Source organism: Furipterus horrens, unplaced genomic scaffold (assembly GCF_987537825.1).
Source record: "Furipterus horrens unplaced genomic scaffold, mFurHor1.1.pri manual_scaffold_3, whole genome shotgun sequence".
In the NCBI taxonomy this organism is placed as follows: Eukaryota; Metazoa; Chordata; class Mammalia; order Chiroptera; family Furipteridae; genus Furipterus; species Furipterus horrens.
This window is the reverse complement of record NW_028327173.1, coordinates 84,808,747-84,823,676: the sequence shown is the minus strand read 5'-3', so window position 1 is coordinate 84,823,676 and position 14,930 is coordinate 84,808,747. Positions and strand designations below refer to the sequence as shown.

The 14,930-nt window shown below is 34.3% G+C and overlaps 1 protein-coding gene across 1 annotated transcript in view; it reads left to right on the top strand.

Moving 5' to 3' along the window:
• HIVEP1 (HIVEP zinc finger 1) overlaps positions 1–14,930 on the top strand; it is a 157,388-nt gene that overhangs the window by 78,112 nt on the left and 64,346 nt on the right. The window contains exon 2 of the mRNA XM_090269812.1: positions 1,814–1,867. Coding sequence (XP_090125938.1) covers positions 1,814–1,867 — 54 coding nt within the window. The remainder of the gene's footprint in view (positions 1–1,813; positions 1,868–14,930) is intronic.

Sequence of the window (14,930 nt, the reverse complement as noted above, 5' to 3'; positions counted from 1 at the left end):
GAAAGTTGGGTGGGACAGGACCTCTGGGAATCACCAGAATGGGACAAATGGTGTGACCCAGGTTGATGGAGTCTCAGATATGGTGCCTGCTTGCTGGCTCTGTGGCTCTATAGGGGGAGGACTCAGAAAAGGAGCAGTGGCTTCTGCCAGCACTTCTATCTGAGAGAAAGCTGCCTACCAGCTCTCAACTGTGTGCTGGACACTTCAGTTCCTTTCCATATGTCTCTGATGCCTTTCAATTTGCTGCCCTTGTGCTGGAGCTCAAAGGGAGTAAGTCTGAGTAAGTCTGTGGGTCCTTTTAGAGGAACTGCCTGGGACTCTAAAAGTTTGTATTCCACAGATTCAATTCCCACTGGTTTTTACAGCCAGAAGTTATGGAGTTTTATTTTCCTGGCACTGGAACCCTGGGCTGAGACCCCTTGCTCCTGAGATCTCTCTCTCTATTTTTAACCATGGGACCAGCTCATTCCGACCCCACCCCTCCTACCAGTGTCAGTGTGGTTTCTTCTTTAATTCTGTAGTTGTAGTACTTCCATTCAGCTCAATTTCTGATAATTCTGAATGATGAATGTTCTTTAGTTTAGTTGTAATTTTGATGTGGTTGTGCCAGGAGGCAAGCCATGTTTACCTCTGCTGCCATCTTGACTGGAAGTCTCTTTATAAATCTTATTCTGGATCTGATACTTAGCAGGAGGCAAATAAGACACTGCTGTGGGGAATGCATTTGTCAGGATGAAATTCTAGTTAATTTTGACCTTGCTGATGTGTAGTGTCTTAATATTTCAAACTTGCTTATTCATCCTGCTGCTGCCCCTCCGACTTTATTTGGCACACTGGGTGCATCAATATACAATTGAAAGAATTTTTATCAGTAAATTAAAGGTCCTCTGAATTCCTGGCTTTTCGACAAAAATAAATGGGGAAGAGGCAGGTAGACCAGAGTTTAAAGAGCCTTTGTGGGATCTGTGCTTTTTATCTATTTGGTGAAAGATGTGATTTTGGAGGTTACATCTTCCATGGCTAGTAGTGGTATAAAGGTTTTTCATCAGAGATCATTTTGGCAGCTGATTGTGTATGCCAGAAGGCATACCTGGCTGAAGTACCAATATTATGAAAGCACTTAAATGATACTTCCATGGACTATCTAAAATATTATATAATGATTTGTACTAAGTACAAAATAGTACCGTGGGAATTTTATAACTTTTACCATTATAATTAGCACATAGACCACTGTATTTAAACTTGGATTTGGTTACTGTCATAATCATCAAATATGTGTATCCCTATAAAATTTAAATTAATTGTTACCAAAGTAGAATGTGCTAATTTATAAAATGCCCAAAGCCTCACATAAAAAGACTACAGGCTTGGCCCACAATTGCCTCCCTTTCCTTACGCAGCCCTCCAAAGTCTTTGTTAGTTATTGCTTCTGGGTTACACATAATCTTTCAAAACTTCGTGTATATATGACAGTTCTGTAGCCCTTAGTTTTCTTTTTAAATACCAATAAACCTTTCTCCTCTCAGTTTCTATAGAACAGGACTTCTGGAGTGGCGTAGATGGGAGGTTTTGGCTTGGAGTTTCTCATGAATGTAGTCATCAGTTTTATATGGTATCCCTTTAATGCAGTATAATTTTAAAAGGGAATATATTATTACTTTAACAGTTTATATATATTTGCTTGATAAATAATTCAACAAATATTTATTACTATGTGTCAGGAATTGTTTATAGGAAGTATGTTTGTTTTACTGTATTCTTACTTGTAATATATGATGAGCTAATTTATACATTTTCTTGTTTTTCTTAGACAAAATTGAAGAAGCACAAAAAGAACTTAATGGGGCAGAAGGGTCAAAAAAAGGTAAATTAAAATTAACCCTAATATAAACTTTATTCTTGCAGAGATTCCTATAAAGATATAATTATAGCCTTTACTAAAACTATCAGCATAAGCAAATGACAATTAAAAGTCACTTTAATTGATATCTAAAAATATATGGACTTTGCTTTATGAAATGTTTTAGTTACATAGCATATTTTATAATTGTTTCCCACATATTAATATATTGCTGATGGGAGTGTGATTGTTGTAGGAGTGAAAGTGCCCAGGAATGAAGATGTTGCAGCTCTTTTGAAAAACTGTTTATGAAACTGTCTGATAGCAATAATAGAACCAGTATAATGGATGCTGTGGCTGTGTGTATGTATGTTTATGTGATGCAGTATATTTTTGAAATCAGAGAAGGAAAACTCTGATTCCAAAAAACCTCCGCTGCCTTGCGGCATACCTCTTCAGGGGAAAGGCTAAGGGAGTAAACCCCGACAGAAAATCCGGAGCCGGAGTCCCTAAGGCGGTTTGACGTTGTAGTCAACACCGGCAACTCCTGCGGCGCACCTGAAGCCAAGCTGTATTGACTCCATCTTTCCCTTGGATCCTTCAGCTGCGAAGAGAGGCGGGGTCTGCTGCATGGGCAACAGCAGACCCTCCATATCACCCTGCCCAGGCTCTGTAGCTTCAGCTTCACTGGAGAGGACACTCCAGCGTCCTCGCAAGATGTTGATTTAACACGGGAGGAGACAGATACCGTGTCACTCCCGAGTCGGACTGCACAACCATTCTCGGTGGTGCAGATAGACTCTTAAGAAGCTACACCATCGTTTCTCGAGACGGACGGCTGCCGACGACGACGATATTTTTGAAATGGCAAAAACCTAAGATAATGAAGATAACCTAAATGCTAGTCAGTGGAGGAGTAGTTGAATAAATTATAGTAAATTTATATGTTGGGATATTATATATTTTTAAATGTTAATTATTTCAGTTGACTGATAATTTGCTAAATGAGAAGAATGAAATTGTAATATACCATGTAAAATATGATGTAGTCTTTTTTGTTCAATCAAAAGCATACATACACACATGCAGACACAGCCATATATAGAATTTGATAAAGTTGGAAAGGGTTATATACAGATATCTGTATAATGTTGTGAGAAAGGGCAGAGAAAGATAATAAACTTTTATTTAAATGTCTTTGTGTCCTTTTGCTAGTTACAATTGGTATAATTTCATATAAAATATAAGAAGTTTAAAGGCAAATTAGGTTTCCATGATGGAAAACATACTGATTATTTGTGCTGGTGGTCCGTGGGGAGGGGAAGACAGCGGGATCAATAGTGTTCCAGCATTATCTTGTTAATAAGTAAAATTGGTTAAAACAATATAGTTTTCTTTATAGCATTTATATTTCTTGATTTATAATTCCTTTGTTTCTGTTATATCTTCTAATTACAGTGAAATATTTTAACAGTAAATTAGCCACATAGGATTTCAGTTGAAAAATTTTTTTCTTTTTCTTAAATATCTTTTAAATCTAGTTAGGTTCCTAACTGTTGTTTTTAGGGAGTATAAGTTGTGCCTGTTCAGGTTCTCCAGCCTGTGGACCACGCTGCATAACTTCCATACCAAGATTCGAGTTGGTATGAATAGTTATGCTGTGATGGGCAGCAACCTTAAAGAAGTGCCCTCCTCCTCCTTTGTCCTCTCCCCTGATACTCCTCTTCGATGAACTCCATGGAAGGTCCATTTCAAGCATGACCCTTTAATGACGTTCTTGCAGAAAAGCAGGTCTAGAAAGAGCAGAGGAGTCACCAAAGCCATGCTGTCTCTTTGAGAGATTGACCGAAGATCCCTTCTCCACGTTGCTGTAGGTTGCATTTAAGATACTCAGGCTATGACAGATTTTAAAATCTGTTTTTTATAGCTTTTTTCTCATCTAGTAATGGTTTAGAGCTGCTTCAAGTAGCGAAATAAATATATGCTTGCCTTTTCCTTCTTTTTCACCCCTGTGGCAGAGTTTTTAAGAACAGTGAACTAAATGCCTGATAGGAAGGAGGAAATGAAACCAAGTTTCCAGAAAAAGAAAATGGTTAATTAGGTTTAGAATAATCTAGTGTGCTACATTTGGCAGGCTACACTTATTTAAGACCTAGGATGAATACCGAATGAGCATTGTTCTATGCAGTTCACTGTTTAGAATTACTGTTTGGCCTTCATTTTTACATACACGTTCTGGGCAAGTTAAAAATAAAAGTTCTTCTCTTCAGTATAATTAAGACACAACATGAGATGAAATCTTGTAGTAATAAAGGTGTTGTGATTTCTCAGCTGTTTGCTTGCTGAGCCATCCACTTTATTAAAGGAAGTTTATTTCTTCCTTTGAAGAATATACTTAAAAAATTTATTGTTGTTTTTATTGATTAAAATAATTCATCTAGGGTGGACCACTTTCTCACTGTTTTTACCACATGCTTTTCTTTCTACAAGTTTGACTTTTTTCTACATCTGACTTTTTTTTTCTACAGTGCTCACAGACAGTTCTAAGGTTTTGTCTCCATTGTACACACTGTGGTCCTGAACTTATTTAAGGTTTTGTCTCCTCTCCTTTTTTGTAACCATTAGGGCAAGTAACTAATTTATCTTCAGAAACACTTAACATAGTGGTAAGCTCATGTGGAAAAAAAACAAAACAAAAAAACCTTGCTCATTGATAGATTAAAATAGATACCTTGCCTGTTTTTTAATATTTTAAGGAAAGATTAATCTGTTTGTAATATGATGTCATAGAAACTTCTTTTGTCTGTTACACGCCAACAGTATAAGGAAACGTACTAAATTGTGTTAATGTACTTTATTCTTTTATGCTTATGAATGAAAATCAGATGACTTTAATTTGATTTATTTTGATTTTAATCAATTTGGGGGAAAGTGTAGCATGCAACCATTCACACAGTTCTTGATACTGTCATTATATTCTTCCTTATAGTGCTGTTTACTTGTTCTTAATATCCATTGTGCTTGACACTATTTCTGAAATTATTGTGCAGACTTTAAAATAGTGAATGCTATAGATGCAGTAATGGAAGAATATTTGTAAGACAAACTTGGAAGAAAGAAATAGATTAGAACTTTTTATCTCTTGAATAAGCTTTAATTTTAATACTTTGTCTTCAATTTTATATAATATTTTAAATATAAATTAATATAGGTAAGGTATGGAATTATAAAGCAAAGAATAACATGGCAATAATCTTTGATTCTAGCAATTGGCATGTTGCTAATACTGTTGTATAAACCTGCTGCTCATCATGATTGTAACCCACTATCTGCTCTGTAGAGGTATTCACTGTCCTCAACTTAGTGTTCATAATTTTAGTGCTTCTTAAAATTAATTATGTGTTCTTAAACAATATACTTTTTAATTTTGGCTGAGTTTGAGCTTGAATAAAATTATATAATTGTGACAGCTTTTTCACTCAACATTGTTTCTAAGATTCATGCATGTTGTTAGATGTATTAAATAGCTGTTTCCTTTCACTGCTGAATAATACTTCTGTGAGTGAAATGATTTGTTCCTTCATGTTCTTGTTGATAGATTTGAGTTAGTTCTACATCTTTGCTGTCACAAACAATGCAGCTATGAATATTCTTGTATCCTAGTGATGTAGATATTCAATTCAGCTTCATAAGATGGTGCTAAATTGGTTTCCAAAAAGTTTTTTTGGAAAGTTTACATTTTCATCATCAGTGTCTTAGAATTTATTGTGTGCTATTCAGTACTTGGTATTGTCTGTCTTTTGATTTTTTGTTCTAGTTGAATGGGTATAAAAATATTATTTTGTTCTGCTCTTGATTTATTTTTTCCTGAATACTAATAATGACAAACATGTCTTCATTTACACTTCTTGAAATGCTTACTGGTATCTTTTTAAAATCTTAATATATTTTTGATAATAACCTTTTATACACTTAATGTGTTTTAGTTTTGGGCTTAATTTTTTTCTCTCTTTAAAGTGCCTGTTAGTAAACAGAAATTCTTGATTTTAATATTGTCAACCTATTAATGTTTTCCTTTTATGATTAGTATTTTTTTCTTGGAAACTTTTGTCTTAAGAAACTCTTTCTTACCACAAGGTCTTAACATAATTTTTTCTGTTTCCTTCTAAAACTCTTTCACACTCACATTAAAAATTCATCTGGAGTTGATTTTTAAAAATATGTGAGTTAGGGTTATAATATCTTTTTTAAAAAATATCAAAAGAATAACCCTTTGTCCCTGATACATTTATTGAATAGCTTCTCCCTTATCTCTGTTTCATATTAATTTTCTCTGAATGTATGGGTTTCGTGCTCTCCTGTTTTGTTTGTGCATGGGTTAATATCACAATGTGTTAATTACTATCACTTTATTGTCTAATATACAGTAAAGCAAAATCATTTTTTTACCCCTTCTTGTCTGTACAGTTTCTTTTGAGAAGTCAGCTGATAGTCTTGTGGGAACTCCTTTGTAGGTAACTCTCTTCCTTTCTCTTGCTGTGTTTAAGATTGTCTCCTTATCTTTAATTATGATGGGTCTTGGTGTGGTCCTCTGGGTCTAGCTTGCTTGGGACTCTCAGTGCTTCCTGGTCTTCTATGTCTATTTCCTTCGACAAATTAAGGAAGTTTTCTTTCATTGTTTTTTCAAATAAGTTTCTTGCTCTTCCTCTTCTCCTTTTGGCACTCCTATTATTCGGATGTGTTGGCACGTTTAAAGTTGTCCCAGAAGTTCCTAAGCCTCTCCTCAATTTTTTAGTTCTTGTTTCATTCTGTACTGGTTGCCTTTTTTTCTTTCTTATGTTCCAAATCATTGACTTGAACCCCGGTTTCCTTCCCTTCACCATTGGTTTTATATGGATTTTCCTTCATTTCACTTAGCATAGCCTTCATTTCTTCCCTTCTGCGTTTGCCATACTCAAGCATATCTATCAAGCTTGTGAGCATCTTTATCACCGCTGTTTTGAATTCTGCATCTGTTAGGTTGGCTATTTCCTCGTCGCTTAGTTCTCCCACTGGAACCTTGATTCGTTCCCCCTTTTGGGCCATACTTCTGTCTCCTCATCTTCGCAGGTTCCTGTGTTTGTTTACCTCTGTGTCTTAGGTAGAGCTGTCGCTCCTGTTATATTGTAAGGGGCAGAGCCTTAGGTATTCATCAATACAGGGTGACCCATTTCACCATGCTGTGGTGCTGCATATGGGGGAGGAGTCAGAGGGAACAATGCCGCTTGCTCAGCACTTGCCCCTTTTCCAGGTACTTCTCCCACTTTCGTACGGGACTGTCGTCCCTCTAGCTGTTGCCCTGGCCATTGTTCACAGAGCGGGTGGGTCTGTGGATGTTCTAGGACCTTGGAGGCCCTTTTAACAAGTGGATTCTGCTTAGAGACCATCAGTTTCTTCCTCTGCCCCAACCCCTACTGGGTTGCACAGTCAGAATCAGTGAGGCTTGGAATTCCCTGGCACTGGGACCATGAGCTGCGCACTCTCGTCAGGAGCTGGGATCGTTCCCCAGGAGTCCCTCCACTCTTTAAAATGTGTGACTGCACTTTCTGCCAGTCTCTTGCTGCCGCCATTGCCGCCGCTGCTGCCACCACCATACCATGTCCCCTCCGTCCTGGCTTTGCCCCTCCTAGCTGTCCGGATAACTATTTCTTCTTTATATCTTTGTTTGTTAGACTTCCATGCAACTCGATTTTCTGGAACTTCTGGTTGTCTCTAGTTTTGAGGTAGTTGTATTCCTTCTTAGTTGTGGAGAGACACCCAGCTTGTCTACGCCTCCATCTTGGCCGGAAATCCATTTTAGTGTAATTTTGATGTGGTTGTGCAAAGCGGCAATCCGTATTTGCCTATGCTGCCATCTTGGCTGGATTTCTTAAAGGAAATTCTTACAGTTATTCTATTTCAGGAGTATTTTGCCTATTTCTAGTTTTTTGCTTATCCATTTAAATTTTAGAATCCACTTTAAAAAAAAAACTTGTGGGAACTTTGTTTGGGATTGCATTGAATTTGAAGTAAACTGATTCTAGTCCCAACTGTCAGGTTTTCTATCCATAAAGATAGTATATTTTTGATACTTGTATCTTCTTTAATGTCTTATAGTTTTTTCCTATTTTCTTATTTTATTGGACTTAATTCTTGGGACCTTATTTATTTGCTGATTTTATTGATTTTGTGTGTGTGTGTGTGTGTGTGAGAGAGAGAGAGAGAGAAAGAGAGTGTGTGTTTTCTAACTCTTGTTGGTGAATAAAAACACAATATATTTTTGTGTATTCATCCTGTCTTCAGTTATCTGACTAAACTCATCAATTCTGAAAATTTGTCTGCAGATGCTTTAGAGTTTCTTGTAAATAGTTGTACCAGCTAGGAGTAGTGAAAGCTTTGTTTCTTCCTTTTAAAGTTATTGTTTCTTTTATTTTCCTTGTTTTACCCAGTTGGTTCCAATAGAATGCCAGCAAAATGGTAATGTTGCATCCTTGACTGGTTCTTGATTTTAAAGGGAATTCTTCTAATATTTCACCACTAAAATATTTGATGTCTTTTTATGGGAGGGTGGGTTCAGGTTTTTTGTTTGTTTTAATAGTTTAAAGAGGTTATTTCTATTTTAGATGAGAATTTAAAAAATCTTACAGGGCTTTTTAAAAAATCGAACACTTTTTCTTCATATGTAAAGATGATCTTATGGTCTTTCTCTTCTTCTAATGTTTAAACCTCACTTGCATTTTTAAAAAAATAAAACCAATTTGGTCTTGATGTTTAATAGTTTTAAACATGCTGTTGATTTGATTTGTTGTTATGTGTTGAATTCCGCATTCATGTTCAAGAGATACTGGCCTATAATTTAAATATCTTGTAATTTTACTTTGTCTGATTTGTGTTAAGGTTATCTGAGAACTGTCTCCTCCTGCTTCCCATGGAAGTGTTTGTTTAATATTGAAATGATAGATTTATAGGCGTGTTATTTTGACTTTTGAAAGGAGTTGAGGGAAACTTTTAAGTACAAAGTCAGTGTATTTAATGATATTTAACTATTTAAGCTTCCTTTTCTCTCTTCAGTCAAATAGTAAAATATATTTTTCTTAGAACATCCATTTTATTAACTATTTGTATTTATTAATGAAAAGTCATTCATGGTATTCTCTTCTTTTCATTTGTTGCTGGATCTATAGTCATATCTTCATCTTTCATCATGAGTATTGTTCATTTGTGCTTTTTCTCTCTTGCTTAATTTTGCGAGAAGTTTGTCCATTTTCACTCCCTTATTATTATACCAGCATCTGACATTTTTGATATTCTCTTGTATCATCCTTTTCAGTTTTATTAAATTTTGTTCTTTTTTGTCTTTTTCTTTGGTTTTATTTTGTTATCAAATTTCTTAAGTTGGAAACTGGGCTTATTCATTTTTAAGCCTTTATTCTTTTCCATTGAAATCACTTAAAACTATTAATTTCTCTCTAACTTATTATTTTAGTTCTGTTATACATCATTTCATACTAGCTACTCATTAATTTCTACGCTGGTTTCTTCTTTGACCATCTTGGTAAAATATTTTTCCTACATGGTTGGGGATTTTATTTTTGCTTTTGTTAGTGATTTTTTAAAAACTTTATTGCATTGTTACATTGTTTTTTAAAACCATTTTGTATTTCTAAATTAATTTTCTTTATGAATATTGTGTAAAAAATGTCTCAGAATGTTCTATTAAAATGCTCCTACTTTTTATGTTAGGAATATAGATTACAGCATTTTTCAACTAAATTCACTATTTTACAAAGATTAAAAAGCTGAAGTTCAAAGATGTTACATAATGTTTCCCCAGAGAGTACAATCAGAAAGTGACACAAAGAGATATCCAGTCCAGGTCTTGGACTGCTCTACTACAATATTATTCTGCTTCATAAGTGGATGAGAGCTGTGTTCTAGTGATAGTTGAATCTGTAGTGCGTTTAGTCCTGTTCTGAATTACCATTTGAGTGACAAGCTTATAACAGTCACCTTCTTTCAAAATGTGATGATTTAGGGAAAAGTAGGATTCAAACAGTGGGTTTAGAAAAAGGTGGATATTTTAGGTCATGTTGCATGGGGATTTTTCCTGTTATTCTGCCTCAAACAGCAAAACCCTGAAATCTCTCCCATAATACCAGTAGTTCCCTTTCAGCAGCTGTGGTATTACTCTGACATCATATACTCCAGCCACCAGGCAGTTTTTATTGAGAAAATAATTTCTGTTAATAATTCATTTCACCATGTATTTGAGAGTAGTAGGTCCTAACTATAAGTAGACTATATAAATTAAGAAATAACAGTAAGGAATCTTTACTGCTGAAAAAAGTCAGTGATATTCAGACTTGCTCCGAAGAGTGAGATGACAAGTAGGATTTTGTGAACATAAGCATAATATATGCCCTGGAATTACCCTCCTGTTAACTGGGGAAGCTTGAGGGAAGTTAGGTTCTTGTGTAAAACTAGGCTGAGTAATCCAGCAGTGAGAGTGACAGACTAATGGGTAGCAGAAGACTAGATCGTGAACTCCAGTAAGTTAGTGTAAATAATCAATCTAGAATTTACTTACCTACCTGCCTAAAATAAGTTTTTAAGCTCCTTATAATATGAGTAAGTTTGTGAGGAGTGAAGCGTACTCCCATTTTCTTTTATATCTCACATAGGGTATTAAAAACAAATGAAGCTGATCTGGAATAATATTTTATGTTAATAAAGTTATGCTTTAATGCCAATGACATTCTCTTCCTTAAGAATTCCACTAAGTGTACTTAAGAAAATACAAGAGCATGCTCTTAAAATTTGATGTAATGAAGTCCTTCCTAAGTGAGACTAAAATTTAGGTGGCATGATGGAAAAGTTGGAGTGCTATTTTATTAAATTAAAATAAATGATGTTGCTATAAGATACAATGTTTTAAAACAGTCTGGGAGAAAGTATGTGCAAAACAAAACCTGGCTGGCTTATTTAAAATGTGATAAACTTGGGAGGACATTAACAATTAAAAAAAATGAAAGCTCACATTGATACACCCAGCCAAAAGGCTAGTGTAATATTTTACTGATGTGTCTGAACTATTTATACACTATTTTTATAGCAATGCTGTTTTATTATTTAGTATTATTGTAATGCTAACTAGGTAAGTATATGTTTTTGACAAGTCATTGTTCCTGGGTTTATAAATTAATTACTGAGAAACAATGTATTAAAATGAGCATGTTTAATGGGTATTTGTTTAGAATAAAAATGTTTATAAATTCTTAATATTAAGTGTTCTAGAAAATTCATCATGCTTTCCTTGTAAAGTTGTCACTTCATTCTTTTAGTCACTGCCTCAGCCATTCTCTTTAGCCCTGGCAAATATAAGCCTTAACTCAGTTTTTGCCCAAATTATCATAAAATCTGAACTGGTAAAATCAAAATTCATGAAGTTTTTTTGTAGACTGCAGCAGTTGTAACAGATTTCCCTTGGGAACAGAGCAGCAGTTTCTATTGTTTACAAAAGAAATTCATCTCCTTTTAATATTACTTGGAATTTCAATTTTAAATATTCACTCTTGTGAAGTGTTCCATTAGTGTGATAGACAGTGGTAGTTGCTTGGATTACAGGGAAGTTGGTCTTGTTTTAATTATTATGCCATGTATATGAGTTAAAAGTATCATATGTCAATCCTGTCAATATTTTGAGGTTTAAAAATACCGAATCCCAAGAGATCATTGCCTTTCAGATAGCCTGTGCCAGCTTTATAGATGATGATTTGCATAATTATAAATAAAGCATTTTTAGTACATTGATGTCTTTAAATATTGTGTCCTCATGGTGTTTAAATGCAAAAAATAAAAACATTGCTTCCTACAAAATATGAGAGGTTAAAATTCTCAGTATTTTCTGACAGTGTTACTGATTACTATCCATTAAGTAATCATTAACTCACAGGCTTAAGTAGCTCCCAGGATTTTATTTTTATAGGATTTATAGAAAGGCTCGCATCCTTTGTACTTTCATAGCATATTCCATTGACTTCAAAATGCTACTGGTTGGAAGATGTGCGATGATTTCATGCACAATTTAGAAAGGGAGAATGTCACTGCCAGTTAAGTCATGACACAGTGCTCTTGTAATTGATTAGGAGATGCGTCAGGATTTTAGGAAGATTAAAATGTTCAAAACACATTTTTTTAGATTATGTGAAGTAGATATTTATGTCCAGGGCTTTTGTTTGTTTTTGTTTTTGTTTTGACAAGAGAAATAAAGTAGTTTCCAGGTAATGTGTGGCTTTAAGCGGCTTTGAAGACAATGTCTCTGAGAACTATGAAAAACAAAAGAATGGATCTTATTCTGTTGTTCACTTGGGGGCTCATGGAAGAATGATCAGGATAAAAAAAAAGGTTATCTTCAACTTATTCTCTTTACTTTTGAGATAACTGACCTCATGGATTTGCCTTGGTATTTTCTATGTAAATAAGTGACTTAAAAGGATAAAGTGTGTTGCTGTTGATTTATTTAGGCTTTTCTCCAGCTTTGCTGCTATAATCTACATGTAGAATAAAAGGAAAAAAGGGAAAAGGAAAAAGAAGGAGAGACAAGCTCAGATATGTATTGTCTACATAGAGACTTGTTCTGTTTTCATGTTTGGTCAGATCAGAGATGGCAGTAGACATGTTGCATGAAACTGAAATATAATTCTAGGGAAGAAAGAATAGAAAATAAAAACTAGGGGAGGCATAATAAATTGAAGACAGGTAAACCATTGGCAGAAGTTCTAGAAAATAAATTTTAAAAATATAGAAGCCAACAGTTATAGAAATAACAAAGTACCATTTCACCAAAATATAGTATTCTTTTGTTAACTTTTACTATTCAGAGTGTGCTTTGTTGGACTAAGCTTTATATATAAGAAGAACATTAAATTTTGAAAGACAACATAGAATTTTGCCCTGACCACAGCCATAGGATATAATATTAACTGTTTCATTCAAGAGAAGATTTGGAAGCAGCAAATGCAGAAAGGCAGAAAGAGGACTGAAGAACATTTAAATGAGGACAAATGTATGTGGTAATGTTCATACTTAGTATGGTGTTTACTTAGTGGGAAAATAGATTTGACCAGACTGTGTAACAGATTGTATTGAAAGTACAGCATGTTGCATAGAATTGTGACCAGGTATATTGCAACTGGTGTGTTTATTTCTGGAGACCTACCACCTAGCATGCACTTAGCCACATAGAAACTGTTAAACAAAACCCTTTAATGGCTTCCTGTGGATTTTAACATGAAGACAAAGCTCTATAACGGGGCCTATGAGACCTCATTTCACTAAGCTCCTCCCCTTACCCTCATACCACTGCCACACGGGTGTCATGATTCCTCCAGTTCAGTTTGTCCACTGCCCTATCCTGGACCCTCTTAGAGTTTCAAGTGCATACAATAGGCCCTTCCTTAGAAAATATTTATTGAATAAATAAAGATGGCTGAGTGGGTGATTGAGGGGAAGGGCAGCTTTTATATAGCAGGCAGGACTTTTCAATAATATGTACTATTTTATTTTTGAAGTGTGTTTAAATAGATGCTTTTTATTCCTTCTGTTACCTAGATTGCATATCTGAAGTAAGTTTTTTCATTATATTAAATTCTCTATAATTGTTTTAATTGTATGTGTTTGTGGTAATATGTGCAAACATTTATGTAAGTAACAAAAATAAAAGCTTCATTCTTTAACCTTTAATAGAGACTATGGATAGCTACTAAAAATGAATTTTTTATTTTGATTTTATCTGTACACTAAGATTAAGATGACTCTTGGTGTAATTTAATATAATAACATCTTAGTTAAACTGTTGGAAAATCGATGTTCTGAAGACCTGAGAAACTTTCTTAGAAAAATCACCAAGGTTTTTGAAATCTTTCTTATGAAAGTGAAGCAAAAGGATATAAATTTGAATGATAGTCAGGGCAGAGAAATGTGATTGTTATTCTGTAAACTTAGTGTTTGAATTGAAGTCTGAATGAGCCTTCTACCATGTGATCTTCTTAAACCTGCAAAAATATATTAGAATATTTAGTTTTATTATAAATGTCAGCTTTCTTGTTAGCAATATTCAGATTCGTATCATTTGTTTCTCCAACTGACTATTTTTGTACAAAACTTAAGACATTAGAACAAGTTATAAAAATTAAAAATATACTTATTTCATGATACCTCATCTCAGCTGTTTTCACTTGTTTGTTTTTACTTTCTTCGCTAACCCAGGCAGAACTTAGCCAAAGAGGGTCTGTCTTGAAGTACAAGGTTGTTCTTGACACACTCCGGGAGATGCTTTTTAGAACTTAGGCAAAAGTACTTATCGGAGGGTAAATAAGAAGGTTCACATAACAAATGCATTAACTATTTACTTGCTCCTCTTCTCTTAGTGGCCTGTATAAAAGAAATAAGTTATGTATAGCAATAATTATAACACTATATTGTTGGAGTGTGGCATTTGTAAATGTATGTATAATGCCACAAAAAGAGAGAGAGAGAGAATGGAGCTTTATAGGTGTAACGTTTTCATGTCTCGCTGGCATTAAGTTACTATAAATTTGATGTAGGTAAGTTGAAATGTAAGGTAAGTACTACAGAGGAAATAACTCAAATATTAGTGAAAAAAATCATTAAAGAAATTAAAATGTTATATTAGAAAATATTGACTTCATGTAAAATAAAGCAGTAAAGGAGAAGTGTAGGAACAGAAAAACGAACTATATTGAAAATAAAAGTTAAATGGCATAAATTCAGCTTTGTCAATAATAATAGTACATATGAATAGATTAAATAATTCAGTCAAAAGGCAGAAATTGTCAGAATTAAAAAACAAGATCCAGCTATGTGCTGGCTACACTGAATTACACTTTAGATTCCAGAACACTATTAGATTGAAGGTAAAAAGATGAAAAATGATATGTCATGCAAACGACAAGCATAAGAAAGCAGTAGTAGCTATGCTAATATCAGACAAAAGATACTTTATTTATTTATTTACTTATTGCACCAGTTCAAAACCTTTATTAGGGAA